Source organism: Dipodascopsis tothii (genome assembly GCF_038497935.1).
Source record: "Dipodascopsis tothii strain CBS 759.85 unplaced genomic scaffold V1510scaffold_15, whole genome shotgun sequence".
Lineage (NCBI taxonomy): Eukaryota > Fungi > Ascomycota > Lipomycetes > Lipomycetales > Lipomycetaceae > Neoaidaea > Neoaidaea tothii.
In genome coordinates, this window is record NW_027117999.1 from 81,364 (window position 1) to 107,274 (window position 25,911).

At 70.1% G+C, this 25,911-nt stretch overlaps 12 protein-coding genes across 12 annotated transcripts; 4 read left to right on the forward strand and 8 right to left on the reverse strand.

Annotated features, from left to right (window-relative positions):
- Positions 1–801: 801 nt before the first annotated feature.
- Positions 802–1,776, reverse strand: V1510DRAFT_430251 (N-terminal glutamine amidase-domain-containing protein). The gene is made up of 4 exons (XM_066935358.1): positions 1,716–1,776; positions 1,513–1,684; positions 1,301–1,482; positions 802–1,270 (listed from the first exon to the last, which is right to left on the reverse strand). The coding sequence occupies exons 1-4, from the start codon at positions 1,760–1,762 to the stop codon at positions 1,042–1,044; spliced, it is 630 nt and encodes a 209-aa protein (XP_066788869.1). The 5' UTR covers positions 1,763–1,776; the 3' UTR covers positions 802–1,041.
- Positions 1,777–1,804: 28 nt separating this feature from the next.
- On the forward strand, positions 1,805–3,013 carry V1510DRAFT_416987 (UAA transporter). The gene is made up of 3 exons (XM_066933869.1): positions 1,805–1,987; positions 2,019–2,035; positions 2,112–3,013. The coding sequence occupies exons 1-3, from the start codon at positions 1,824–1,826 to the stop codon at positions 2,981–2,983; spliced, it is 1,053 nt and encodes a 350-aa protein (XP_066788870.1). The 5' UTR covers positions 1,805–1,823; the 3' UTR covers positions 2,984–3,013.
- On the reverse strand, positions 3,008–4,213 carry V1510DRAFT_403143 (HECT-like ubiquitin-conjugating enzyme-binding-domain-containing protein; the record flags this gene model as incomplete). The annotated part of the gene is made up of 4 exons (XM_066932149.1): positions 3,008–3,011; positions 3,046–3,458; positions 3,677–3,957; positions 3,997–4,213. 4 exons carry the CDS (start codon positions 4,211–4,213, stop codon positions 3,008–3,010), a joined length of 915 nt encoding a protein of 304 aa, XP_066788871.1.
- Positions 4,214–5,750: 1,537 nt separating this feature from the next.
- V1510DRAFT_365408 (uncharacterized protein) lies at positions 5,751–7,065 on the forward strand (the record flags this gene model as incomplete). The annotated part of the gene is made up of 4 exons (XM_066931222.1): positions 5,751–5,894; positions 5,928–6,204; positions 6,238–6,303; positions 6,335–7,065. The coding sequence occupies 4 exons, from the start codon at positions 5,751–5,753 to the stop codon at positions 7,063–7,065; spliced, it is 1,218 nt and encodes a 405-aa protein (XP_066788872.1).
- V1510DRAFT_416999 (F1F0 ATP synthase) lies at positions 7,002–8,022 on the reverse strand. The gene is made up of 2 exons (XM_066933870.1): positions 7,173–8,022; positions 7,002–7,123 (listed from the first exon to the last, which is right to left on the reverse strand). The coding sequence occupies exons 1-2, from the start codon at positions 7,819–7,821 to the stop codon at positions 7,107–7,109; spliced, it is 666 nt and encodes a 221-aa protein (XP_066788873.1). The 5' UTR covers positions 7,822–8,022; the 3' UTR covers positions 7,002–7,106.
- A 456-nt stretch (positions 8,023–8,478) lies between these two features.
- On the forward strand, positions 8,479–11,000 carry V1510DRAFT_417001 (Alg9-like mannosyltransferase family-domain-containing protein). The gene is made up of 3 exons (XM_066933871.1): positions 8,479–9,299; positions 9,332–9,406; positions 9,441–11,000. Exons 1-3 carry the CDS (start codon positions 8,837–8,839, stop codon positions 10,940–10,942), a joined length of 2,040 nt encoding a protein of 679 aa, XP_066788874.1. The 5' UTR covers positions 8,479–8,836; the 3' UTR covers positions 10,943–11,000.
- Positions 11,001–11,249: 249 nt separating this feature from the next.
- V1510DRAFT_430257 (uncharacterized protein) lies at positions 11,250–14,925 on the reverse strand (the record flags this gene model as incomplete). The annotated part of the gene is made up of 2 exons (XM_066935359.1): positions 14,679–14,925; positions 11,250–14,584 (listed from the first exon to the last, which is right to left on the reverse strand). Exon 2 carries the CDS (start codon positions 14,520–14,522, stop codon positions 11,250–11,252), a length of 3,273 nt encoding a protein of 1,090 aa, XP_066788875.1. The 5' UTR covers positions 14,523–14,584; positions 14,679–14,925.
- A 1,760-nt stretch (positions 14,926–16,685) lies between these two features.
- On the reverse strand, positions 16,686–17,768 carry V1510DRAFT_417006 (uncharacterized protein). Its single transcript, XM_066933872.1, has 4 exons — positions 17,658–17,768; positions 17,526–17,626; positions 17,002–17,493; positions 16,686–16,970 (listed from the first exon to the last, which is right to left on the reverse strand). Exons 1-4 carry the CDS (start codon positions 17,725–17,727, stop codon positions 16,761–16,763), a joined length of 873 nt encoding a protein of 290 aa, XP_066788876.1. The 5' UTR covers positions 17,728–17,768; the 3' UTR covers positions 16,686–16,760.
- Positions 17,769–17,916: 148 nt separating this feature from the next.
- V1510DRAFT_417012 (HAD-like domain-containing protein) lies at positions 17,917–18,792 on the forward strand. Its single transcript, XM_066933873.1, has 3 exons — positions 17,917–17,976; positions 18,008–18,048; positions 18,079–18,792. The coding sequence occupies exons 1-3, from the start codon at positions 17,943–17,945 to the stop codon at positions 18,712–18,714; spliced, it is 711 nt and encodes a 236-aa protein (XP_066788877.1). The 5' UTR covers positions 17,917–17,942; the 3' UTR covers positions 18,715–18,792.
- V1510DRAFT_430260 (uncharacterized protein) lies at positions 18,707–20,205 on the reverse strand. The gene is made up of 4 exons (XM_066935360.1): positions 19,956–20,205; positions 19,760–19,776; positions 19,415–19,573; positions 18,707–19,382 (listed from the first exon to the last, which is right to left on the reverse strand). The coding sequence occupies exons 1-4, from the start codon at positions 19,971–19,973 to the stop codon at positions 18,839–18,841; spliced, it is 738 nt and encodes a 245-aa protein (XP_066788878.1). The 5' UTR covers positions 19,974–20,205; the 3' UTR covers positions 18,707–18,838.
- A 211-nt stretch (positions 20,206–20,416) lies between these two features.
- V1510DRAFT_417016 (3-amino-2-methylpropionate transaminase) lies at positions 20,417–22,107 on the reverse strand. Its single transcript, XM_066933874.1, has one exon. It carries the CDS (start codon positions 21,899–21,901, stop codon positions 20,477–20,479), a length of 1,425 nt encoding a protein of 474 aa, XP_066788879.1. The 5' UTR covers positions 21,902–22,107; the 3' UTR covers positions 20,417–20,476.
- A 1,169-nt stretch (positions 22,108–23,276) lies between these two features.
- V1510DRAFT_365528 (uncharacterized protein) lies at positions 23,277–25,806 on the reverse strand (the record flags this gene model as incomplete). Its single annotated transcript, XM_066931230.1, has 5 exons — positions 23,277–23,441; positions 23,477–23,557; positions 23,589–23,936; positions 24,315–25,483; positions 25,515–25,806. The coding sequence occupies 5 exons, from the start codon at positions 25,804–25,806 to the stop codon at positions 23,277–23,279; spliced, it is 2,055 nt and encodes a 684-aa protein (XP_066788880.1).
- Positions 25,807–25,911: the final 105 nt, after the last annotated feature.

Below are 25,911 nucleotides of genomic sequence, written 5' to 3' on the forward strand. Positions count from 1 at the left end.
GCTGCCCGCAGGGCAGCCACCCTCGACGGAGTCGCCGCCGGAGGCTCGCAGACGTCGAGGCGCAATTCGGCTGAGAATGGCAGCCTTTCGTCGATGATTTCCGCGCAAATCCACCTGGCCACGGAGACAAGCAATGTGCTGAGGTCCGTGCGGCTGTATGCCGCACGCCGTGCGGCTCTGCCCGAAGGGCAGCCACCCTCGACGGAGTCGCCGCCGGAGGCTCGCAGACGTCGAGGAGCAGCTTGATTGCGGCCAGCTACCGTCCGTCATGATTCTGAGCAGATCGGTCCGGCAATGGAGACGAGAGATGTACTGAGGTCCGTGCGGCTATATGCCGCACGCTCTGCCCGAAGGGCAGCTACCCTCGACGGAGTCGCCGCCTGAGGCTCGCAGACATCGAGAGACAGCCTAGTCGAGCCCAGCTACCGTCTGGAACGATTCTGAGCAGATCGGTCCGGCAGCGGAGACGAGAGATGTGCTGAGGTCCGTGCGGCTATATGCCGCACGCCGTGCGGCTCTGCCCGCAGGGCAGCCACCCTCGACGGAGTCGCCGCCGGAGGCTCGCAGACGTCGAGGCGCAATTCGGCTGAGAATGGCAGCCTTTCGTCGATGATTTCCGCGCAAATCCACCTGGCCACGGAGACAAGCAATGTGCTGAGGTCCGTGCGGCTGTATGCCGCACGCCGTGCGGCTCTGCCCGAAGGGCAGCCACCCTCGACGGAGTCGCCGCCGGAGGCTCGCAGACATCGGGAGACAGCCTAGTCGAGCCCAGTTACCGTCTGGAACGATTCTGAGCAGATCGGTCCGGCAGCGGAGACGAGAGATGTGCTGAGGTCCGTGCGGCTATATGCCGCACGGCGTGCGGCTCTGACGCAGCGCACGCTCGACGGACTCGCCGGGACGAGAGGCTGGCGGGTGCGCATGTGGCTTGTGCCTGTGCCTGGCACGTGCCCGGGCGACGGGCTGCGCGCAGACTGCGCCGCACACAGCGCAGGTCGCACAAACAAGCGCGGCCAGCAAGCGCGCCGCACAGCGTGCGGCTCACGCGTGCAGCAGGGCCACAAAGGCCCGCTCGTCCAGCACGCGGCCGGGCCCGTCGCCGCCGGCAGCCACCAGCCGGCGGAACACCGGCAGCGTGTTTGTCTCTGTCGGCGTCTGGATCGGCGGCTCCGGCGGCGGCGGCTGCAGGTACGCGCCGTCCACCAGCATGTGCGAGCGGTCAGAGGCAAACGTGGCGGCCAGCTCTGGCCAGGGCACGACGCGAAACAGGCTGGCGTCAGCGCAGCCAGCGTGCACGTACCGATCCAGGGACGGCGGCAGCGGGCCGTAGTGCGCCGCAGTCGCCGGCGGCGGCCGCAGCGTGGCCGCCGCGTAGTCGGGCCCGCGCGCAAACAGGCCGGCGATCGGGCGCGGCGCGGTCGAGTCCAGGTCCAGCACGCGCGCGCCCGCCGGCGAGCGCCAGAGCAGCACGACGTGGTAGTCCTGCGGTCAGCGGGCCCGCGCGGCACGTACCCAGACCACGAGCCCGTCCGGCAGGCTCGAGGCGCGCTGGCTCCAGAGCGGGATCTGCTCGCGGGCGTTGGAAACAAACACGGCGGCCAGGTCGGCCGCGGCCACAGTCTCGCCCGCGACGGCGGTGCCGGCCAGCGCCGCCGCCGCGCGCCACACGTTCTCCTCGCAGTAGCTGGCGTCAGCGCGCACAGGACCGCACGTACCAGGCCGTGTAGGCCAGCGCCGGGGGCGCGGCGGTGTCGGGGGCCATGTGCGAGTTGGTGCGGCGCGACTGGCCAAAACTCGGGTCGGCGCTCCTCGCCGACGACAACATGGCCGCTGCCCCGACGGAGGACGCCGAGGCGCGCAAGCGCGCCCGGCACGACAAGCAGTTCGCCGCGGCCGTGCAGACAACGGTGCCGCAGCTGCTGGCAGTGGCCGGGCTGATCTTTGGCGGGTGCTGCTCGAACGTGTTCACTCTGGAGGCGATTGTGCAGTAAGTGGCGGCGCGGGCGCGCTGACGGCAGATCGAATCCACAGGCAGGTACGACGGATGGCCGGCGACGGGCCAGACGGGCCGGCCGGCGTGGCCGGCCGTCGCGCGCAGGGGCTGACCGCAGGCAACCTGATCACGTTTGTGCAGTTCGTGGTCGTCGCGGCCGAAGGCTACGTGCACCACTTTGACCGGCGGCGGCCGCCGACGTTCCTCGAGCCCGCGCACGTGCCGTTCATGCGCTGGGTGGGCATCGTCGCGCTCTTCTTCGCCGTGTCGGTGCTCAACAACTACGTGTGGCAGTTCCACATCTCGGTGCCGGTCCACATCATCTTCCGGTCGGGCGGCACGGTGGTGACCATGGCGGTCGGGCACCTGGCCGGCCGGCGGTACTCGGCCCGGCAGGTGGCGTCGGTGGTGCTGCTGACGGCCGGGGTGGTGACGGCGACGCTGGGAAGCAGCAGCGGCGGCGGCGGCGGCGGCGGCGGCACGCAGCGCGAGTTTGCGCTCGGCATCGCGCTGCTGCTGCTCGCGCAGGTGCTGTCGGCGGTCATGTCGCTGGCGACGGAGCTCACGTACCGGCAGTACGGCAACCACTGGCGCGAGAACCTGTTCTACACGCACTTTCTGTCGCTGCCGTTCTTCGCGCCGGCGTGGCCGTCGATCGCACGCGAGCTGCGCGCGCTGGGCGCGTCCGGGCCGCTCGTCGTCGCCGGCACGACGCTGCCGGTGGCGCGCGACTACGTGCTGCTCGCGCTCAACGGGCTCACGCAGTACGTGTGCGTCCGCGGCGTCAACAAGCTCGCGGGCTCGGCCACGGCGGTCACGGTCACGATCGTGCTCAACGTGCGCAAGTGCGTCAGCCTGCTGCTCTCGGTCTACGTCTTTGGCAACACGCTCTCGGCCGGCACGTGCGCTGGCGCCGCGCTCGTCTTTGCCGGCGCGGGCTGGTACAGCCTCGAGAGCGCCGCGCTGCGGCGCAAGGCCAAGGCCGCGTAATGCATTACACTCGCTTGAGGTAGCTCACCTTCCACGTCTGGAACGCGCGCACCGGCGCCGGCAGCTCGGCATGCCGGATGGCCAGCAGCGCGGCCAGCTCGCGCACGACCGCCTCCGGGAAGTCGAATGGCTCGTACTCGGCGTCGCCCTCGGCCGGCGCGCCCGCGTAGAGCACCTTCATGGCGTGCGCCGGCGTGTGCTGCGTGCTCGACGTGAACATCATGCTCGGGTTGAGCACCCAGACGTACACGCTGCCGGCGCCGGGCACGCGCAGCTCGAACTTGTGGTTCGCGTGCAGCTGGATCGACGCCAGCAGCACGGCCGACGCGTACAGCTCGGCCGGGAAGTGCACCGGCTTGGCGCCGTCCGCGCCGCGCCCGGCGCGCACCGCCCACTTCCACACTTTGGCGGCGCCGCCGTCCGCCGGGCCCAGCGGTGCGCCGCACCCGCCGCACGTCGCGCCGCTCTCGGTCATCTGGGGGTCAGCTGTGTCGGGCGCTCGGCGCCAACGGCGGCGCCGCCGCCGCGGGCCGGGGACCGGACCGCAGTAATCGCGCCGCAGCGGATACGTGCGTCCATCTCGGGCGCTTGTATCGGCGCGCGGGCGTGGGCTGCACGAGGCGGCCCGCGCGCCTTCTTTGCGCCCGCCCCGGCTGGCCGCGCCGGCCGGCTGCCGCCGCCGCGCCCACTCACCTTGATCGTCGCCGGCGGCACCACGCTCACGTGCGCCACGCCGACCAGGCACATGTCCGCCGTCGGCGCCAGCGTGCCCGGCCGCGCGGGCGGCCGCCCGTGGCCGTGGTCCGGCTTGTGGCAGTGCCAGAAGTCCATCATCTCGGCCCAGTTCTCGGACGGCAGGTCGAGCGCGCGCCGCGCGTCCGCCGCCAGCAGCTCGTGGCCGCACGCCGCGCACTCGAGCGGGCGCCCGGCCAGCGCGCCGGCCGGCAGCGGCACCGGCGCCGGCTCCGGCGCCACTGCTGCGCGCGTCGCCTGCAGCCGCACCGTCATCGCACCGTCCGCGATCTGGCACTGGTCCGCCAGCACCACTGCCGTGTCCCGCGCCACCGCCGTGGGCAGATACACCAGCCGGATCGGCTGGTCGTCCTTGGTCTTGATGAACATCCTCGTCGCGTTCAGCAGCGACACCTGCCGCGGCCGTTCCTCCACCGGGCTTGCCGTCACCGTCACCGTGCCGATCCGCGGCAGGTACTCGGCGTAGTACGACACCATGTCGTGCGTGAGTGCCGGAGTGGCCGGAGCGCTGTCAGGAGCGATCGTCACGTCCCAGCGTGACTGTGTAGCGCGTTCGCGCCAACCGAACTACCTGGCTGCGCCGGCGGCCGTGTTGCGGACGGAATGGTCGCCGCCGCGGCCAGTTCGGGGGGCAGGAGGCGCCGGAAGGCTGTCGGGGCCGCTGTGCAGGCTGCCGTGGCCGAGCCGGACGCGCGGGGACCGTCTCGAGCGCCTGGTCGCGCCCGGCCTGCCCGCGCAGCACGCGCTTGATCGGCTGGCTGGACGGCGACGGCGGAGCACGACCGCTGGCCGGACGTCGCGCGATGTTCTCCGCTGCCGGCAATGTTTGATAGCTTGTTGGGGGGTGCGGGCTGCCGCACGCCGGTCCGGAGTCATGCCCCCAACAGCCGCAGCGCGAGCGGCTGACGGTCAGGACCGCACGCCTGTGCGGCTCGGGCGTGTCTGGCTGGGCCACCGGCTCGCACTTCGGCTTGCCGGACGGCTGGGCGTCCAGATCGCCCAGCAGACCGCCGACCTGGCACAGAGACCCCGCCGGCTTGCCGCTGGCCGTCGACCACCGGCTAAACCTCTGCAGGGCACCCGCCGGCCAGACACCGCCGTAGCACCGCCGCAGCACCGCCGCAGCATCGCTGCAGCACCGCCGCACATCTACAACACACCGTACCGTCGTATAGCCTTTGTGTCGTACGAACCACGCGGCATCCCTGCACCCCGTCCTGTACCTGACACAGTGTCCAGGCAGGGGCCCAAACGCACCCCAAGCGCACGTCTAGAGACACGTCCGCGTGGCCGCGGCAGCGTATGGTCTTGCGCACGACCTAGTGGATGGCAGATCTGTGAGACAACTCTAGCCGGGCCAGTAGACGGTACCTCTAGGTACCGGTACGGCGCAGTACGGCCGAGAGTACGGTCGCCTGTCCGGCACAAGGACATGGCTAGGTACAGCCCAGTGCATGATCTAGCGCTAGCGCACTGCTCAGGCCAAGAGTGGGCCAGGCCCTCGTCCAGTGTGGTGCCCGGACGATCGCTGCTGGATGTATCTGCCGGCACATGCGGCCAGTGGCCGGCGCTGGATGCAGGCTGCCGGACGTTAATTGGGCCCGATAGAGCCGCCTGGTCTACGCATGGCAGCCACGCGTAGCGCGCGGACCTTGCACCGATCGAGCGCGGCCGGCCGCTGCCGTGGCTTGCCGCAGCCCGCAGGCGGCACTAGCCGCGTGGCTGATGAGTCAAGGCGCAGTCGACAAGGTCCGGCGTGCGGCTCGCGGCCTGGCGCCAGCAGCCCACCGAGGTCTCACGTGACCACCAATCAGACCACCTCTGTTGGGGTCGCCCGCTGGGCCCGCCGTGGCCGTGGCGCCGCCGACGGGCCCGGCGGATTTAGGGCGGACGTAGGAGGCCGGTCGGGGCCGCTGGCGCCGTCGGCGGGGTGGACGTGGGGTGCCCGCAGTGGCCAGGTTAAATGTGTCGAGATCTGCAACGACACCGCCATCTCACCACCCCAGGCATCAGCATGGGCAACTCGTCGTCAGCACCGGCCCCTACCGGCACCCGGCAGGAGCAGGCTCAGACCAAGCTCACGCAGCTGATCCGAGCCAACCACGCGACCTACGCCGTGCTCTACCACGACCGGCGGTTTCACAACCATCTGCCGCACGTAAGCTCCGACCCGCGGCCGCTCTAACGCCAGCTCCTCGGCTCGGCGTACCTGCTCGGCGCCTCGGCCGGCCAGCTGGCCGAGCTCTACGAGGCCAAGACCAGCGACCTCGAGCAATGGCGCGAGGACAACCCGGATGAAGTCACGGCGGACGACTGGGTCGACCTCTGCGGTCGTCGCGAGTACCAGCGCGGGTTCCGCGACTACTTTGACGAAGAGATGATGGAGTACAACTACGACTGGCGCCGGGTGGTGGCCAAGTACCTGCTGGCCGAGGACGGCCGGCTGCTGAACGCGCTGGCGGCCGACGGTAGGCGCAATTGCTGATTCGAGCTGACAGCAGTCGCCCACCCACTGATCCACCTGGCGTACGCCGTCGAGCTCGACTCGGCCGAGCTGGCCGTCGAAGGTACGATCTGCGCGAACACGCTGACCCGCAGCGCTAACCCTGGCCGCCGTGTGCTATTCGCCATACACGTCGCTCGTGGGCGACTTCGTGGCCGCTGCCCCGACCGGCACCGAGCGCGACCCGCTGGCGGTGCTCTCGACGCTGCGGACGGTGCCCGAACTGGGCTTTACGGCGACACTGAACGTCGACGCGGCCACGGACACGTACGCGCGCGTGCTCGACGACGACGTGCTGCCGCACATCGAGCGCGCGCTGCATGCGCTCGACACGGTCGACGCGAGCGACGCCCTCGAGCGCATCACGCGGGCGTGCGCCACGCTGCTGACGGCGACACACCCGGACGACCGCGTGGTCTTTGATTTCTACCTGCTGCACGCGCTGACGGCCGCGCACGCCGCGCAGGTCGTGCTGCCGCTGTTTGCGGGCCACGAGCGCGCGCTGGTCGGCGCGCTGTGGCTGCACGTCATTTTGCTCTACGTGGCCGTGCAGCGGCCGAGCGTGCGCCCTGAGCGCGACAGCCGGTACGTCATGCCCGCCGGCGAGTCGTGGGAGACCGTGACCGAGCTGGCGCTGTCGGGCCCGCAGCGGCAGGACGTGCACTACGTCAAGGCGCTGCGTGCGCTGCGGTGGATGGACGGCATCTACAGCCCCCAGGAGCACGAGTTCCTGCGGCCGGCGAGCAAGTTTGCGCGCGAGAAGGTCGAGTTTGCGTTCGGCGCGGCCAAGGCCGACCGCGGCGTGCAGCTCGACGCGGCTCCGTAGATACACAAAACATGTCAATTTATTGTGGTCTAATTGCGAGCTTAGGCCTTGAAGATCTCTGTTGTCGTTAGCGCTGGTCTGGCCGGTCTGCCGCCGGTGATACGTACTCTCGATCTCAGCCACGCTCTGGGCGAGCACCTGCTGCTGGAACTTGGGGGTGGAAACCTCCTTCTCGATCTTGGCGATGACCGACTCGACGAGCGCCTTCTGCTCGCGCTGGCGGACCGAGGCCTCGTAGCGGACCCACGAGTCCAGGACAGACTTGGCCTCGGCGGCGAAGTCGACCGACTGCTTGAGCTCGAAGGCCTTGGCCTCGAGCTCAACGGTCTCCTTCGAGACGGAGAACAGGGCCTTGGTGGTGGCGACGACGTCCTTCAGCTGCGAGACCGACGTGATGCGGTCCTTGACGGCCGAGGTGTGGTCCTCGCGGGCCTTGTTGAGGATCGACTTCATGTTGTCGATGTAGCCCTGGGCCCACGACGAGTAGGCGGGGCCACCGACCTTGCCGGTGAGGATGGCGAAGGCGGTGAAGACGGCCAGCAGGGTCGACTCGTCGTTGAGGATGTACAGCTCGTTCGAGATGGCGTAGATCGCGGCGGCCGAACCGGTGGCCAGGATGCCGGTCTTGGACAGAACCGAGCTACCGGGCAGGGCGTCGATCACGGCGGCGGCCTTGGACTTGGGCTCGGGCTGGGTCGAGTACAGCGCGGCGCGGGGAGCGGCGCGCAGCAGCTGGGCGGCCGAGGGGGCGCGCATGGCCACTGGTCGTCAGCGGGGTCCGGGGCTCCCGGCGCGCCGGATGCATTGGCGGCGCGGCCAATGCATCCGTGCCGGCGGCGTACTTACTGCGCAGCGAACGGGCAACGAGAGGAGAGCTCATGATGACTGTGGTGGTGTGGTGAGGAGATTCCGAGGGCAGGAGCGAAAACCGCCGTCTTTTTTTGCGCCGGGAGGCCGCGATTGGCTGGCGGCGCAGCCCCAACCCTACCGCCGGGCTGGCCGTTGACGCTGCCGCACGGCCACCACCGCCTCAGCAGCCACACGCCGCACGCCGTGCGGCGCGCAGCACCGCCGCGCACCGCCGCGCGCCGCCACCGTCGGCCCCGCTCCGCGCCGCACGCCAATGCACCACGCAGGGCTAGGGTCTCAGCCGCCTCGCGACCGTGCGTCTATCAAGCGGGCGCGCGTGCGTCGACAAGCTTTTGCACGGCTTGTTGGGCCGTGGCGGTGCGTGGGGGCCTGGCCACGACCTGCCCGCCCGGCCGCAACCCCGCAGCCGGACTGGCCGTCCGCCAGCCTGGGCGCGTGCGCGCGCGCGCCCGCGCGTCGGCCAGACACCCGTAGGCGCGCGTCGCGGCCCGGCCGAGCGACCAGCTGCACGCATCCGCGGCAGCATGGCCGGACGCACGTCAGGGCAGCCGAGGGGCGCGCCGCATGGCGTGCGCTCGCCACAGTGGCCACCGCCGGATTAGCACTCGTGTTCGTGTTGGGCAGCCTAAAACATACAAGCCCCTGAGTGCGGGCGTGGTTGGTGTTACACCACGTCGCACAGTGTTTGGTAGCCTGCTCGCTACGTCCGTGCGATCTGACCGGGGTAAACAGGGTTTCCACTAGGCAGAGCGCCCAGAAGCGGACGGACAGAGCACGGGGCACGCACGGCGGTCGAATTGGCTTTAAGACGCAGCGCTGTCGACACGCATCCGTGAGCTATCTGACCGGGGCATGACCGGTCGGACGACCATATCTCACGCCACGCTGAAAAATATCGGCCATGGACACAACAAGGCCGCGACTGGGCGGGCCTGGCGGCAGCCGGCGACAGTCGTCTGACACCGGCGACGTCCTGGGCACCGGACGCGAGCGGCGGCGGACGTCGGGCACGCCACCGACAGACGAGGAGCGCGGGCGGCGGCGACGCAGCAGCGGGCAGCGGTCCAAGAGCAGCGAGCGCGCGCGGTCGGCAGACCGGCGGCGACGGCCGGCGCCGGGTAGCACCGTGTCGTGGCGGCTGGTGTACCTGGTGCTGGTGCTGGTGCGGTTCTACTTCACGCTCGTGCCGTCGTACATCCACCCAGACGAGCACTTCCAGGGCCCGGAGGTCATGGCGGGCGAGGTGTTTGGCTGGCAGACGACGCGGACGTGGGAGTTCACGGCAGAGCGGCCGATCCGCAGCATTGTGCCGCTGTGGCTGGCGTACGGGCTGCCGCTGACGTTCCTGCGATGGATCTACGACTGTGAGTGCGCGCGCGGGGCGGGCTGACGGCAGTGTCGAGCGACGTCAACCCGATGCTGGCGTACTACTTCCTCCGGCTGTTCTTTTTTGCGGCGTCGTTTTCGCTGGGTGAGTGGCGCGCGCCGGCGGCGCTGACCGGCAGAGGACTGGGCGCTGCAGGAGCTCGGCAAGACGCAGGCCGAGAAGGCGCTGTACCTGCTGACGGTGGGGTCGTCGTACGTGACGTGGACCTACCAGACGCACACGTTCTCGAACTCGGTGGAGACAATCCTGCTGCTGTGGACGCTGGCGCTGATGAAGCGGATCACGACGCGCACGTTCCAGCACACGCGGCGGTCGCTGTCGTGCTACGTGCTGGGCGTGCTGGTGGCGGTCGGCGTGTTCAACCGGATCACGTTCGCGGGCTTCCTGATCCTGCCGGGGCTGTCGTTTGCGCGGTTCCTGCTGCGGCACCCGCTGTCGGCGGTGCACATCGCGCTGGGCGGCGCGGCGATGGCCGCGCTCATGGTCTACGCGGACACGCGGTTCTACCAGACGGCGCCGGTGGTGCTGACGCCGTGGAACAACGTGGCGTACAACATGCAGACGGCGAACCTGGCGCTGCACGGGCTGCACGCGCGGTACACGCACGCGCTGATCAATCTGCCGCAGCTGCTGGGCCCGTACATGGCGTTTGTGCGGCCGTCGCGGGCGCTGCCGTTCCTGGCGGCGGTGTCGGGCACGGCCGTGCTGTCGGTGTTCCAGCACCAGGAGGCGCGGTTCCTGCTGCCGGCGGTGCCGCTGTTCCTGATGTCGGTCGAGCTGCCGCGGTCGCCGGGGCTGCGCCGGGCGCTGGTGGCCGCGGTGGTGGTGTTCAACGGCGCGTTTGCGCTGCTGATGGGCGTCGTGCACCAGGGCGGCGTGGTGCCGGCGCAGGCGGGGTTCATGGCGACGCACCTGGCGCAGACGCAGGACGTGGTCTGGTGGAAGACGTACTCGCCGCCGGACTGGCTGCTCGGCAACCACCGCTCGGCGTTCGTCCACCACGGCGGGCTCGACCACCCGGACGAGCTTGGGCCGCTGTTTGAGCGCGCGACGGTGCGGCTGCTGGCGGGCGACGCGGCGGCCGCGGCCGCGCCGGGCGCGCCGACGCCCGCGCCGGACGCGTCGCGCGGGCCGCCGGCGAGCGACTACTACTCGCAGACCGTGCGTGCGCGAGGCCGCGCGCGCCGCGCGAAGCGCAGCCTGGGCGACGCGCCGGCCGTGCGGCTGTGGGACGTCATGGGCTCGGACCTGGCCGTGGTCGACGCGCTGCTGGGGCTGATTGTGGACCAGTACGCCAACCTGACGGCCGCGCCCGACATCGACTTTGATCCGGCCAAGCGCCACCTGTTTGTGGTCGCGCCGATCTCGGCCACCGGCCTGGGCGAGCTGCTCGACAACCCGGCGCGGCCGTACGTGCTGCGCCGCGAGTGGCTGTACCGGCGCCACGTCAACATGGACGACTTTTCGTTTGTGCTGCCGGCCGCGGCGGCCGACCGCGCCGCGCTCGAGACCTGGAACCCGCTGGCCAATGCCTGGCGCAAGGCCTGCCTGTTCTGGGCCCAGAACCGGCCCGGCCTGGGCGTGTACCGCGTTGTCCTGCGCGAGCGGGCCAGTGTTTAGCAGTTTATTGGCGGCACCGCCGCTCCTTGTATATACTCTGATACACTATCTACACTGAGTCGTTCGTGGCGCGTAAGGATATGGCCAGTGGCTGTGTGGCGCGGTCGCGCTTGTGCGGCTCGTGCGGCGCGTGCGGCGCGTGCGGCGCGTGCGGCTCATGTCGCTCGCGTCTGTGCGGCTCGTGCGGCGCGTGCGGCTCATGCGGCTCGTGCGGCTCGTGCGGCTCGCGTCTGTGCGGCTCGCGTCCCTGCGCCTCGCGCCCCTGCGCCTCGCGTCCCTGCGCCTCGTGTCCTGCGCCGCACCGCCTTCACCGCCCGTACCCCGCCCCCCGGTACCCATACATGTACTCGCCCGGCCGTCCTTCATCGTAGTGCGGCGGCGGCGGAAGTGTCTGGCGCTGGCTAGCCAGCGGCGGCGCCGGCGCCGGCGGCGCCCCCGGCGCTGGCGGCAGCTGTTTCGGTCCGTAGCCGTACCCCGGGCCGCTGTAGGCCTGCGCCGGCTGTGGCGGTGCACCGCCCGGCACCGCCGCCTGTGCGTACGGCTCGTATTCGTACTTGTGCTGCACCGGCGGCCTGTCCTGGTACTGGTACCGCTCGCCGTACGCCGCGTCGCGGGGCGGCGCCCGCTGGTCGTACACCGGCTCCGGCAGGCGGCTGCCATGGCCGCCCTCTGCCGGGTACGGCTCGCGGCCAGCGTACTGGTCGCCGTAGTATCCCGCCGGCGGCGCGGGCGCGTACGCCGGGTCACCCGGCCGGCCGTGCGGCGACGCCGCCCGGCCCTCGTACCGCCCGTTGTAGTACCGCTTGTCGTGTTCGGCCGGGCCCGCCGGCTCCTGTCCGTAGTATCCGTGCGCCGGCGCCTCCCGGCCGTACGCCGGCGGCAGCGGCGGCCGCCGCTCGTGCTCGCGCTCGTCGTAGAATTTCTGGTACCGTTGCTCGGGGCTGTAGGCCGCCGACAGGCTGCCGCGCGGCGGCGGCAGTGCCGGCGCCATGGCTGGCGGCGGCCCCGGCCGCAGACCGTGGCCGGGCGGAGGCAGCAGCGGCCCCGGCTCGTAGCTGCCGTGGCGCTGCTGGACCACCGGCGACGCCAGCTGCGGCGCCGGCGACCGGCTCGGCAGTGCGCCGTAGTATTTGTCGCGCTTGGATTGTCCGTAGTACCCGCTGGCGGGCTGCATCGGGCTGCCAGGGCCGCTGTTGCGCTTGAGCGGGCCGTATCCGTCGCGCTCGCCGTACTGGCCGTACGGCGCCGGCGGGTACGGCTCGTAGCTGCCCGCGTACCGCTCCGGCGGCGGCTCCGACGGGTAGTACGGCTCGCGGCCGTCCTGGGGGTGCCGGTCGGGCGGCGGCAGCAGCCGGCCGGGCGCGCGCGGCGACCACGCCGGCGCGCCGGCTGGCGCGTATTCTGGCCGGCCAGGCTCGGCGGCCGGGCTCGGCGGCCGTGGTTCGTAGTGCGGGAACTCGCCGGGCGGCGGCGGCGGCGGCACCGTGCTGTACGGCCGTCCGGGCTCGTACCAGCCGCGGTACTCGTCCCGCGGCGGCCCAGCATAGGCCGCGGGCTGGCCAGGGCCGTAGGCGTAGCCCGGCGGCGGCCCGGCGGCCGCCGGAGGGGCGTAGTATCCTCCAGGCGGCCCACCAGCGCCGGCCGGGCCTGCCGCCGTCCCCGGCCCCGCCGGTCCAGCCGGCCCCGGACCGGCCGGGCCTGGGTGCGCGTATTCGGCCGGCCGGTCCGGGTCCATGCGGACCGGGGGCAGCTGGTATCGAGGCCCGGCGGCCGGCGCGCCCGGCCCGCCGAGCATGTGCGGCGGTGCTGCCATGTGGCTGGCCGGCTCGGCAGCCGACGCGGCCCTGGAGTCTCTGGACGGCGGCCGGGCCGGCTCGGGGCTGGCCGCCTTGGACTCGGCACGGGTCTGGCGCGTGGCCCGGGCGGGCTGGCGCGCGCCGCGGCGCTTGCGGGGCGCGTCCTCGCCGCTCTCGGCGTCCTCGCGCTTGAGCGCGGCCTCGTGCTCGCCCGACAGCCGCGTCTGGCGGCCGTGGGCGTCGTCCTCGGCCCGGCTCTTGCCGCGGCGCGACCGGCGGCCGGCCGTGCGGCGGCCGCGGCCCGCCGTGGACGAGCCGGGGGTGTCGGGCTCGGGCGGCGGCGTGTCGTCGTGGCCCGTCGGCGTCGAGCCGCGCGTGTCGGGCGACACGGCCTTGGCTATGGCCTCGCCGGCGGCCGCAGCGGCCGCGCGGGTGGTCTTGGCGCGGCGGGGCGGCGGCGGCGTGGCGTCGGCCGGCGGCGACGCGGGCGCGCGGCGCGGGCGGCGGCCGCGGCCCTTGGCCGGCCACCGGCCGTCAAAGTAGCTCTCGTCGGCCTCCTCCGGCGGCGGCGGCGAGCGCTGGCCGTCCGGCTCGGCGCGCGCGGCGTCCACGGCCTGCTGCAGGGCCGTGAAGTAGTCGTTCGGGCCCGGGACGTGCGGCGGCGGCCCCTCCACGGCCACGACCGCGTCCAGCAGGCAGTGCATGCCGTCCTTGGCGAGCTCGTCGGACGCGGCCGTCGCCGGCGTCTGGTGCGCCGACGACTCGGTGTCGTCGGACGACACCGACTGCTGGTCCGACACGTCGAACGGCGTCAGCAGGACCGGCGACGGCGGCGCCGAGTCGGCCACGCCCGCCTTGAGCCGGCCCAGGTCGTCGTCGACCTCGCGCGCGCTCAGCCGGTACTGCGGCAGGTGGCCGAGCGGCGGCCGCAGCGGGCCCAGGCCGGCGCGCGGCGCGCGGCCCAGCGGCGTCTTCTGCTCGCGCTCCAGCTCGTGGATCTGCGCCGACACCTCGGACAGCATGGCCAGGCGCAGCGAGGCCTTGGCGTCGTAGAACCGGTACCACGTGTTCTCGACCTCGCCGCGGGTGACGCCGCGGATCTTGCGCTTCTCGTAGCGGAACCGCGACCGGGCCACCGTCTTGCGGCTCTCGTAGGCCACGCTCTCCTTCTCGATGAGCTTGTTGAGCATCGGGAACGGCTCGCCGCGGCGCAGCGCCGTCATCTGCGCCTGCACGTGCGCGTACTGCGCGTCCAGGAACTCGGACGCCAGCGTTTTGTACTGCTGGGCGAGCTCGGTCTGCTGGGCCTTGATCGAAACGATCTCGTCCGAGTCGGCCGGGTCGAGCCCGCGCCGCTTGGACGGGCTGCCGCGGACGGCGGGCTTGCGGTCGCCGCGGGCGGCCGGCAATTGGTCGTCGGCCGTGTTGCGGCGCTTGCGTTTGCGCGCGCCGGCGACCGTGATGGAGTGGGATGGCGGCGTGGACGCGGCCGAGGACGCCACGGAGGCCGCGGCGTCGGCCGCGGCCTCCGCGTCGGCGTCCGCGTCGGCCGCGGCCGCGGCCACGCCGACCCGGGCGGCCAGCCCGGCGGCCAGCCCGGCAGCCAGCCCGCCCAGGCTGGCCGCCAGGCTCTCTGGCCGGTTCTGGGCGGCCGCGGCCGCGTCGCTGCGCCACGGCTCGTGCCCGGGCAGCTCCGCGTACGCCGGGAGGTAGTCTTCGGACATGGGAGACGCCGACGACGAGTTGTGTCCGCCAGACCGCGTGCTGATCCCAGACGAGACCATGCTAGGTCGCGCGGGAACAAGCGTGCGGCGGCAGAAGGGGACGGGGCGGATGCAGATCAGATCTAGACGTCAGCGCGGGCTCGGGCAGGCCGTGGCGGGGCCGGCGGCCGTGTGGACGGCCGCAGCCAGCCGGCGGCCGCGGCGCCGTGCGCATACCTTTGCCGCAATGTCCACCGATGGCATGTTGAGGGCAAGCGCGAACGCTCGGGGAGGTGAGGGTCGAACACGTGCGCGCCGGCCACAGTCAGACGTGATTTCGGGAGCTCGTGCGGACGTCCAGGAGAGCGAACGGAAGACGGGTCCAGAGGAGTGTTTGTTGGAGATACTGTCAAAAAAAGTGGTGGTGATGGTTTTTGGAGGTTTGAGAGAGTTGAAGGTACTAGTGAGTACGAAAGACAGTACTAGGTGGATACTAGTGGGAATACCAATTACCTTTAGAGCAGATAATAAAGTTAAATTCATTAGAGAGTGTGCTAGCGCGCCTAGTGCGTGTCTAATCCGCTAGCGTGTTGCACAAAAAGTATAAGTGACCCGGCACACCGGTGCGCTGTGGCGCGCGGGCGCGGGCGGGCTGGAGCAGGGCTGGGCGGGCGGGCGCGGCGCGGCGGGCGGGCGGCGGCGGTGCGGCGGCGGTGCGCCGGCGGCGGTGCGGTGCGCCGCGCGGGCAGTGCGCCGTCGCGCGCTGCGCAGCAGGCTCGCCGCGGCGGCCGCGACCCGCACGGCGGCTACAGGGCGGGCCATCGGGCGTGCGCCTCGCTAGCTGGGTTGGGCGCCGCGCGGGCGTGCCGGCCGTGTCGCGGCGCCGGCGCCGCTGGCGTCGCCGGCACGCGCGGCGGCCAGCAGCGGTCGGCGGCCACAGGGAGCGAGACCGCCAAAGGGAAAAGAGGTAGAAGGGCGGGAGAAGCACGCCGGAAGTTTAGGCGGGTGTGGTTCGTCTAACGATAGTGCTCTGCAGCGTGGGGCCCGAATAGGCAACAAGCCTAGGAACGATGCTTTGGAAGCAGAGTTTAGATTGCGCGCTAGCGCGGCACGCACGAAACCGGCAATTTCTGGACGCCGCTGGCAGTGCGGCTCACGGTCGCGCCGCCGCCGCCGCGGCCGTCGTCGCAGCCGCGCCCGGGCGTCGGGGGCGCGCCGGCCGCGGCGGCGCGGGCAGCGCGGCCGCGCCGCCACGCTGTCATGCCGCCCCGCGTTGCTGCGACGTACCTCGCGCGTACAGCCAGGCGCATAGCGCCAATGTACCAGGCGGCCGGCGCCACCGCGCGCCGGCGCAGAGTACCAGCCCGCCGCGGTACCGCCGGTACGGCAGGGTACGCGACCTGGTGCGACAGATAAAATTTAATATGCATGCGTATGCATTGTTTCCTTGATTTGGACGGCCGCTATGCGCCGGGCTAACGCAGGCTGTCCGGGCCAAGCTTATGCGCTGCCGCTTGCCTGGGCTCGCTGCTACGTCCCGATGCGCCGGCGGACCCGTACCGGGCGTGTTCTGCTGGCCCTCCGCTCCCCCCTTATGCGACAAACTCTAATTAATTAAAAATAAGCGTATCTGGCCGCCCGCTGCCCGGCGGGCGGGCGCGGGTGCGGGCGTGCGGCCGCACGGGTGCGCGGGCGCGGCGGCCGCGGTCGCGCGGCCGCGCCGCGGGGCCCAGGGCGTGGGCCTGTGTGCGGCGTGCGGCGGGTGCAGAACGGCGTGGACTAGGCTGCATGCGCGTAGCGCCGTACGTAATGGCTCACGGCCGGCCCGGGCGATCTACAGCGGCTGCTGGCGGTGCCCACTCTGCGTGCCGCCCGGGCGGCACGACCGCCGCGGCGGCACCGGCGCAGGCACGCGGTCGGCTGTGGTGGCGCACCGAGCTGCCAGCCACCAGCCGGCCACGCCGGCCGGCGCCGCCGGGACGGGGCGGCCGCGCCTGCCGGCCGCCGCAGCCGCCCCGCGCGACGCCATCCATCGCGCGGCCATCCAGCCCGCCCGCGGCCGGCGCCGCCGGCGTCCGCCGCGCCGGCCCGCGCGGCGCCGCACGGCCGCACCCGCGGGTACCATCTCCGACCCGTGTGACAAGCCGGGGGTTCGGCCCACGCTAGCGCACGCCCTAGCGTGCACCATGCAGGATGCTGCAGGCCGTACCGATTGTCATTTCAGGCGAATCGGAGCCAAAAAAGTTACAGGTATGAAAGTATATTTGGGGCATCGCCGAACACACGCTCGCGCCGTCGCCCATCCGCCGTCCGGCGCGTCTAGTACACGGCCGGCAGGATCGACACGCGCCCGCCGTCGATCACGACGGCCAGGCCGTTGCAGTAGCCGCCCGCGCGCGACGCCAGGTACAGCGCCGTGCCCGCGATCTCGGCGTTGTCGCCAATGCGGCCCAGCGGGATCGCCGTGCGCGCAACCTCGGCCAGCTTGGCGGCCACGTCCGGCGCCCCGGTCGTCATCTCGGACGGGAACTGCGGTCAGCGCGGCCGGCGCGCTACTTACGATGCCGGGCGAGAGGACGTTGACGCGGATCTTGTAGGATGCAAAGTAGGTCGCAAACATCTTGGACAGGTGGTGAACCGCAGCCTTGGAAACCGAGTACGCGAACGCAAACGGCATAGTGCGCAGGAAGCCGGCAATGCTGCCGGTGATCAGCACCTGACTGGTGGGCTTGCCGAGGCCCTCAGCCGCACGCAGCTTGTTGCCCTTGTCCAGCAGCTCGAGGAAGGCCACGGTCGTGTAGAACGCCGAGGTCGAGTTGATGCTGAACGCGCGCGACCACTCGTCCGCGGACGAGTCCATCAGGTACTCCTGCAGCAACTTGATGTCGTCGGCCGCGCCCGCCGGCGGCTCGTTGACCTTGGCCGGCATGATGCCCGAGTTGCACGCCAGGAAGTTGACGTGGCCGGACTTTTCGGCAATAAGCGCGGTCGCGCGGCGCAGGTCGTCCTTGGACGTCACGTCGCACTGGATCGGCACAATGTTGCCGTGCGCCTGCGGTCAGCGTGCCCGCCGGTCGTACTCACGCTCTCCTTGGCCGCCGCCTCGAGCGTCGGCAGCCGCCGGCCGAGGATGTACACCGTCGCGCCGTTCTGCTCGAGGGCCTTGGCAATCTGGAGGCCGATGCCTGGCGTCAGCGGCGCCGCGCGCCCACGTACCGGACCCGCCGCCGGTCACGACCGCGACCGTTCCGGCGACGTCAAAGAGGTTCTGGATGCTGAAGGACATGATAGGTTGTGCAATTGGCGGAGCAATGGCTTATCGCCGGCTTTTAAGTGCGGCCAGTGCGGACGGTGCTAGCCCGATGAGTCACGTGGGGGCGCGTCGGCTAAGTCACGTGGTATGAGTCACGTGCGACTCAGCAATCCGCGCGCCGCCTCACGTGCTGGTCACGTGTTTGCAGGTTTTCACCGCGCCCGGCCGTCCTCGCCGCCATCCTTCCGATGTCTCTCCCGCACGCCGTCGTCGTCGACATTGGTACGTGGTCCCCGGGCGCGCTGACCGGCAGAGGGCACCGTGTGCTCGATCGCGTTCGTCAAGAGCGTGCTGGTGCGTGTGCGCGCGGCCGATCTGACCTAGTTCCCGTACTTCCTCGAGGCCCTGCCCGAGCTGCTCTCGGCGTACTTCGCGACGGATGCAGCCACCGCGGCTGCGGCCGACGGCGCCCGGCCCTATCTCGACGCGTTCCCGGAGATGGCCCGAGGCTCGTCCGACGCGCTGTACATGCACATCAAGGAGCTCGTCGACCGCGACCTCAAGGTGACCGAGCTCAAGGCGCTGCAGGGCTACGTCTGGACGCGCGGATACGCGACCGGCGCGATCCGCGCGCCGCTGTACGAAGACGTCTATCCCGCGCTCGAGCGCTGGCAGCGCGCCGGCCGCAAGCTGTACGTGTACTCGTCCGGCTCGGTCCCGGCCCAGAAGCTGCTGTTTGGCCACACCGAGGCCGGCGACGTCACCGGCGCGTTCGCGGGCTACTTCGACACGGTCAATGCCGGGCCCAAGACCGAGGCCGCGTCGTACGGCAAGATCGCGGCCGCGGTCGGCATCGATCCGGCCGCGCTGCTCTTCTTGAGCGACAACGTGCGCGAGATCGAGGCCGCCAAGGCCGCCGGCTGGAACGCGATCGTGGCCGAGCGCCCCGGCAACGCGCCTCTGACGGCCGCAGACCGGTCCGCGCACCGCGTGGTGACTACGTTCGCCGACGTGCCGTGATCAACAACCAAGAGTTCACTATAGAGTACAGAGACGTGCGTGCTAGGCGCGCCGCGAATGCTAGACAACAAAACTCAACTTTTGCGGCCGGGGCCGGGCCCCGGCCGGGTCCCCGCCGAGACGCTCACGTGTACGTCTCGATCAGGGTGTCCTTCATGTTGCCGACCATGTTGTCCTGGTCGCCCGCCTGCAGCTTGAAGATGCTCTCGACCACGCTCAGCTCGGGCGCGGTCGTGTCCAGGCCGGTCACGGCCAGCCAGTCGTTGACGACCATACCGGCGCCGACCACGGTCGAGCCGCGGTTGATCGAGCCGGCCACCAGAGGCACCTGCAGCAGCGACGACAGCTCGTCCTGGTCCTGGATCGACGTCTTGGGGTGGACGAGGCCGCCCTGGTTCGACAGCGCGCAGTACGAGCCCACCAGGACGTTGTCCGCGATCGTCTGCCGGAACACCTCGACGCCGAGCACGTCCGATATTATCTCCTCCGTCTCGCGCTCTATATCGGGGTGCACCAGCGCCACGTAGTCATTGCAGCAGATCACGTTGCCGAGGGCAGATAGCCGCTCCTCGACACGCTGGATGCGCACGCTGTCGGGCAGCGAGTTGCGCAGGTGCTGCAGCTCCTGGTCCGTGGTCGAGACGGGCACGAGCAGGCCCTTGCGGTTACTGGCGTCAGCGGTGCCGGTGCGCGAACTTACCCCGCGGTCAGACGGCCGATGATGCGCGTTCCGCCAATCGTCGTGTGGCAGATCGGGATCACGTCGCCGAGCTCGGCCTCGAAAACGCTGTAGAAGTTTTCCGAGCCGCCGACAGAGACGAGCGAGTACGAGTTGGTGAGCGTGCCAAACACGCCGATCCTGGGGGTTAGCAAGACCTGCAGGCGGCCGGCCGGCCGGCCGGCCAGGGCCCGACCGTGCGGCTCAGTTGCCACGCCCGCCAAACCCGCGGACGTAGGTGCCTGGCTTGGCAGACCGTACGTCCGACAGCCGCAGCCGCTGCACCGAGCCGCCCCCGGTCCCCCGGCGCCGCGCGCGCATGCTTACTCGTTGGAGTTCTCAAACTGCGTCGTTAGCCCTGTCTGCTGCCTGCCCTGGCACGGCTGCCGGCCCGCGCGGACGCCGACCGACGCCGCCGAACGGCCGCCGACCGCTGACGGCCTGCACTGGCGTCCGTCGCGGTCGCCGTTGTCCGTCGGCCGCCAGCCGCCGCTGCCAGCTTGTGCATGAAAATTTGACTTACCTGAGCACGAACAGCCATCGTTTCAACTATGAGTCTGCTGCTGTCTGGATCCGGAATTTTTGATCTAGAGACTAGTCTTTCGGCACTCTCCTCGGTCTCGAGAAGGCTCACTCAAATAATCGGGTGTACGGGCAGGTGTCGTACACACAGGAGTGTTGATGTGCGGATCGAGCGTGAGAGCTGGTTTTAGAGGGCGAGACGAAAATTTTGTGGGCTTACCCGGCCACAGGCTCCGGGTAAACCCAGTCACGTGCTGACGCACGATGACGTCGAGCGAGCCGCACCGAATGCGGCGCCGCGCCGCACGGTGCGCGGCTCACGGCGCCCGCTGAGCCCGTCGGCCCGACGCGCGTCGGCTCTCTCGGCTCGGCTGCGCAGCCGACGCGTGCCTGGCCTATCGCGGCCCTGCGCGCCAGCCGACAGCTGCCGACCTGCAACTGCCGCCCCGCCTACAGTTCGTCTTTAGATAACTCCGTGGTTGCATTCTTAAACAACGTATGTACATGTTCCTTCGCGGACGTCTACCAGGCGGCCAGCACGGCCTCGAGCGTGGCCAGGAAGATATCGGCGTGCTTCTCCTCGAACACGAGGGTCGGGCGCAGGCGGATCGACGAGATGCCGCAGCCGCCGATGTTGATGCCGTTGGCCTTCATGACAGTGACCAGACGGTTGCGGTCGGCAACGGTGGGCAGGTCAAAGGCAATGAAGGTGCCGGCGCCCTTGCCGCGCAGGCGCGAGACCAGGGCCGGGAACTTGGTCTGCAGAGCGTTCAGACGCTCGTAGACGTAGGCGCCCACACGCTGGGCGGCACCGGCCAGGTCCTTGGCGATGACCTCGGTGGCAATCGCGCGAGCGATGATGGCCTTGGTCGGGTCGCCGCACCAGGTGTTGAACTGGCGGAACGGCTGCGGAGGCCTGAGCTGGGGGTTGCCGAAGTAGAAGCCGGCGGCCTGGAACTTCTTCGAGAAGGTGACCATGTCCGGCGGCGACTCGAGCTGCCAGTGCTCGTGGGCCCAGAACTTGCCGGTCGCGGCAACACCGGTCTGGACCTCGTCGGCGATCAGCAGGATGTCGTGCTCCTTGGTGATCTTGCGGAGCTGCTGGAAGAAGTAGGGCGTGGCGTGGTTGTCGCCGCCCTCGGACTGGATGGGCTCGACAATGACGGCCACGATCGGGACGTGCCACGACGACACGATCTCCTTGAACTCGGCCAGGCAGCGGTCCTCCTCCTTGCGGTTCTCCTCGACGTGGTCCTCGAGCGGGTAGAGCAGCGAGGGGAAGGTGGCCTTGGGCCACTTGAACGAGGGAATGTCCATCTTGTGGATCGGCGTCGAGCGCGTGGTCGACAGCGAGCCGAACGAGCGGCCGTGGAAGCCGCGGCCGAACGAGAGGATGGCCAGGTCGGGCGAGCCGGGGGCCTGGTTGAGCATGACCGAGACCTTGTCCTCGTCCGAGAAGTCGTTCTCGAAGCCACGCTTCTTGGACATGTGGTAGATGAACGCGGCCTTGTAGGCGCACTCGTTGGCGTCCGAGCCCGAGAGCGCGGTCCAGACACGGTCCATTCCGGGCGGAGCAGCGGCCAGCAGGCCCTCGCGCAGGATCTTGTCCCACTGGACCGAGGGGAAGTTGCCCATCGCCGGGCGGTTGACCAGCGCGTCGATCATCTCGGGCGACTTGGCGGCCGCGACGAGCGCCGGGTTGTTGTAGCCCAGCGGGATCGACGCGATCTGCGCATAGACGTCGAGAAACTCGTTGCCGTCGGCGTCAACCAGGTAGTTGCCGTTCGACTTCTCGTAGTCGCAGACCATGTACGCCGCACGCGAGTCGTACACCTCGTCGAGCGACTTCATCTGCGCCTGCGACTCGGGGCCGGGAATCGCGGCGGTCTTCACGGTCGGCGCCGTGGGCTCCTGGGGGAAGTAGTGGGCAGAGACAGATCCAGACATTGTGTTCGCTACCGGAAGATGGGGAGGGAGCGATCTCGGGGCCAGCGGCTTTATATTTTTTCCGATCCGCAAATTTTTTCGCCGTCACTGCCACCGGCTTATCTCTCTCCACGGTGACTCGACCGCGCGGAAACTTTTTCGTCTTCTAAAGGGCGGTGTCGGCCAAGCGTGCCTTGTATTCCGGGCCCGGGCAGTCAAAGCAGTCAAGGCAAACGAGAATTGGCAGGGTGCGAGTTACCGATCTGGCTTGGCTTCCGCGCTGGGATGCCCGGGAGGCTAGCGAAAACAAGAGTGGCGCTGTCCCAGAAAGGCTAAGCGCCCGCGCTCTGTCTTGCGCACGGCGTCGCAACGTCTGTGGCGTTCTCGCCGCACTGGCCGCGCCGCCCGCGTGGCACGCCAGGGTCAGGACCCGGTCCGCGCGGGTCCGCGCAGCCGCGGGCTGCAGATCCGCCTGGCCTGCACCCGTGGGCTGATTCGGACCGTGATCCTGGGCGACCCGCCGCCCTGCCACACCCGGATCACGTCCGCACCAGGGGCGGGCACGCCGGGTACAATCGGACGCAGTCCGCCGCGCTACACGGAGACTACGCCGTAAGCGAACCCCTCGTCGGGACGCACAGCCGTTGGCCGGCCCGCCCGCGCCGCCGGCCTGGCCGGGTCAGGCCACCGGCCGCAGGCGCCCTGCCCAATCTGGACGCCCCCGCAGCGCCCGTCTACCTGCGGCCGCCTGCCCGGCCGCCGAGTCCACGTACACCTGTACGGACCCAATTGCGAAAGAGGAAAAATTTTTCCGTGCTCCTAGCGCCGGGTATGGCGTACACGCGGACACCAAATGGCCACCACGGCGGTGCAAAATTGAGCTGCCAAATGAAATGCTAAAACCGCACTAGCCGGGTCACAAAACCCTAAGTGCGTCCGCAGCTGACTCACTCGAATCAGAGCGCCGGGCCCCGGGCGATATCGGGGACCGCGCCCACTCGCATTGGCCGCCAAGCCGGCGCGGACGCACCGGTCGTACCAAGGCGGCAGGATGTGGACCCGGCGGCTTGGTACGGACCTCGGTGCGTTGGCTCCGGGGCGGTGCACTGTGGCGGTGTAGATCCCACGGTGGCGCGCCCACCCGGCGCAAGTCTATACGACATGATTATTGCTATTGTACAGTCCATGAGTAGCGGTCTGGCCGCGCCGACGGCACCGCACGGGTCGGAGGTGCGTGAGGATGCCCGCGGCAGCGACGGCACACCCGCGCGGGGCGCTTGCCGTCGCACCACCGCAGCATCGCCGCGGCACCGCCACCGTGCACGGCCACCTGCAGGCGCCCGCGTGGCGCGAGCACAGACCGCGCCCACGCCACCACCATATGCGCCACTGTGGCTCATGCGCTCCCCGCCGTCGCCTTCTCTTTCTTGCGCGCGACGACCTTGTCCATGTACGTCTTCACAAAGGCCTTGATCTTCTTCTTCTTGTCGTCCGGCAACTCGGACTTGATGGCCGAGTCCTTTCCGGACCGAAGCTCCTTTTCGACGAGAATTTTCGTTATCTAGCGCGTCAGCCCCGGCCGGTCCAGGCACTTACCTCTTTCGAGTATTTTTTGACACGATCGTGGCCGAGCTCCTTCTCGTACCGCGACACAACGTTGGGGATGTACTTGGCCAACTGCGGTCAGCGCGGCCAGGTGCGCACTTACGATCTTGGTCAGCCTCATCTCGGGCGTGACGTCCTTGGCGTCGGGCTTTGGCCGATGGCCGGACGACCGCCGGCGCTCGGGCTCGAGCAGCGGGTCCGTCGTGGGCAGCGGCTCGGCAGGCTTGGGTGCCTGCTCGGCCTTCTCGGCGAGCTGCTTGTTGGCCTCCTCGATGATCTTCTGGAGATCGATAACGTTCGGAGCGGGCGTGGCGGCGGGCGGCGCCGGCGGCGGCGCCGGCACCGAGGCCGTCTCGACCTCGGGAAACTCCCACTGTGTCTTGTTCTCGGCGCGGTTGTAGTAGTAGGTCTTGCCGTTGGGGTCCTCGGCACTAGCCCAGCCCCAGGGCAGCTGGCGCTGACCGTGGGGGGCGTGCTGGGTGTGCGTGCCGTGGTAGCTGTCCTGGCGGGGAAAGTACTCGCGGCGCGGGCCACCGTGGGGGCCGCCGGGCCGGAACGGACCTTTCGGGCCAGCGCGCGGGCCGCCGGGGCCGCCGGGGCCGCCGCCGCTCTGATAGCCACCCGGTCCATTGTTGCCCTGGTAGCCGCCCGAGCCGTTGTTGCCCTGGTAATTGCCCGAGCCGTTGCTGCCTTGGTAGCTGCCCGTGCCACCGCCGGCAAAGCCACCGAAGCCGGCGCCGTAGCCGGCAAAGCCGCCGGGCGTGGTGGCCGTGGGCGTGGCAGACGCCGAGACCGAGGCAGACGCAGACGTGGCCGCCGGTGTCGCCACCGGCGTCGCCGACGCAGGCTCGCGCTCTGCGCGGTCCGCGCGGTCGTCGCGCTCGGGCTCCTCGACCTTGACCGGGCGCTCGCGGCGCGGAATGCGGTACGCCAGCTGCAGGCTCTGCCACTCGGCCACGAGCTCGGCAGCCAGCTCCTGCACGCGGTCGTTCTTGCTCTCGTGCGAGAACTTTTGGACCGTGCCCTCGATCTTGGCCGACGAGATCTTGTTGCGGGTCATGCGTGGCCACTTGGCCAGGATCTCGAGCACAAGGATGACCACGTCGTCCTCTGCGGCCCACTCGCGCACGATGTTGCCGAGGATCTGGTAGCCGTGCATGCGCATCACCCGGCGATGCACAAGCTGGTCGTCGCTCATGTGGATGCGCTTGAGCAGGCGCGAGACGAGCCACTTCTCCTTGCACTGCAGCAGGCCGCTCATGATCTTGCTGACGCCGTCTTCGGCGGCCGCGCGGTTGGGCAGCGTGGCCACGTAGTCCTCGTCGTCGGTCTTGGTCTTGCGCTTGCGCTTGGTCGTCGTCGCCCAGTCCTCGTCGTCCGAGATGCCGAGGGCGTCCACAAACACCTGCGGCAGCTTCGACGCGGCCTCGGTCTGGGTCTTGCCGCCGATGAAGCCGATGCAGTTGTCCTCGCCGCAGTAGCAGGGCTGGGCCTGGGCACCGTACCGGTCGACGTTGTAGTCGAATGTGATCTCCTCGCCGGCCACGATGTCGACCTTGGCAAAGATGCCCATGCGCAGCTTGTCGCGCACGACCCACTTGTCGACGTAGCAGTTCGGGCTGCACGAGTGGTTGCAGAACCGCGCCAGGCAGCCGCGCTGGGTCGCGTCGACAAACTCGCCCTTCTGGAGCATCATGAAGTAGAAGTGCTTGACGCCCTGCTCGTCGTACTGCTGCATGCGCCGGCGAAAGCGCGCCTCGTCCACGACCTCGCCGATGTACTCGTAGATGAACGTGCCCTGGCGGATGTCGGCCGTCGCCCGCAGGCCAAAGCCCTTTTTCTCGGTCTGGATGACGTCCACGGGCGCAAACTCGCGCCGCTGGAACCGCTGGTTGCGGCACGCCGTGCCGCAGTTGCACTCATCGTCCACGCACTCCATCGACGTCATCCGGTTGATGCAGTCCGAGTTCTCGTCGCACGCCGTGTTGACGCCGGCCACTGCCGTCAGCGCGCCCGCGGCCAGACGTACCTGTGTGCGCTTTGCAGTCGCACGTCATGATCTCCTCCTGGCCCGAGTCGCCCAGGCTACGGTTGCTGTACGTGCACACCTCGAGCTCGGCGAACGTGGCAAGCGCCTCGGCCGTGCGCGACGGCAGCTCGTTGAACAGCTGCGGCTGCCGGGCCGGCCGCGGGCTGCGCCGCCGCCGACCGGCCGGCGGCGACGCCTCGCTACCGCTGCTGCGCCCGCCCGACGCGTCTGTGTCGACCGGGCTGTCGTCGCCGTGCGCCGGCCGTCCGCGCCGTTCTCCGTCGGCCGTCATCTGTGGAATTTGCGCGAGACGCGTGTCGCCGTTTGCCGCCTGTTTTATTTTTCCGCGCAGCCGTGCCGCTGTCTGATCTGTCAGTGCGCCCACGGCCGCGCCTAC